This window comes from Perca flavescens, chromosome 8 (assembly GCF_004354835.1).
Source record: "Perca flavescens isolate YP-PL-M2 chromosome 8, PFLA_1.0, whole genome shotgun sequence".
NCBI lineage: Eukaryota > Metazoa > Chordata > Actinopteri > Perciformes > Percidae > Perca > Perca flavescens.
In genome coordinates, this window is record NC_041338.1 from 5,905,760 (window position 1) to 5,906,465 (window position 706).

General features: G+C 47.2%; 1 protein-coding gene across 1 annotated transcript in view; it reads left to right on the forward strand.

Annotated features, from left to right (window-relative positions):
* Positions 1 to 481, forward strand: part of znf423 (zinc finger protein 423) — a 167,392-nt gene extending 166,911 nt beyond the window's left edge. The window contains exon 21 of the mRNA XM_028585597.1: positions 183 to 481. Within this exon, the coding sequence (XP_028441398.1) occupies positions 183 to 212 (30 nt within the window). The 3' untranslated portion in view covers positions 213 to 481. The remainder of the gene's footprint in view (positions 1 to 182) is intronic.
* Positions 482 to 706: the final 225 nt, after the last annotated feature.

A 706-nucleotide genomic window follows, 5' to 3' on the forward strand; every position in this document is an offset into this window, starting at 1 on the left:
CAGACCATGTATAAAATGAGGAGGCCTCGCTGCATGTACTGTGGGAGGCAGTTGTGTTTCTGTTCTCTTCTATTATTGGGTGGGGGGTGCAAGTGGAAAGCACTATGCTCACGTAGCCCATTATTTCTCTCATCATGTGTTCTCGCCTTTTTTCCCCTCTATTTCTCCCTCTCTCCCTCCAGAACCACACACTGAGTCAGCACGCGCAGTGAGACCGTGGCCCGGCAGGATCTCTCGGCTCAGCCGGGGCCCCCGACCCGGAGCCGGCAGGGGACCCCCATCTCCACATCACAGCCAATCAAAGTGTCATTTGCTACTCACATGTAAAACTCTAACGATCGCGCCACTGGGCGCGGCTATTAGGAGCAGCGGGGGAAAGGAATATTAATGGGATATGCTATTAAATAAAGAAAAGGGAAAAAAAAGTGGGTGAGAGAAACGGTAAGAGCTAGATGAAGGAAAGAGAGGAGTAAAAAAAAAAAAGGTATTGTACGTGCAGTATTTTTTATTGTCCCTGCCAACCCCCCCGACCCCCCACCCCCCACACCAGCTTCTTCCTCCTCCCTTTTTCCTTTCCTCCCAACCATCACCCTCCAGGTCAGGCATTTTATTTTATTTTTTAACAAATAGAAAAAGGAAAAAAAAAAAGACCATTTGTTATGGGATTTTTTTTTTTTAGATTGTAGGAAAAACGCTTCACTTTCTC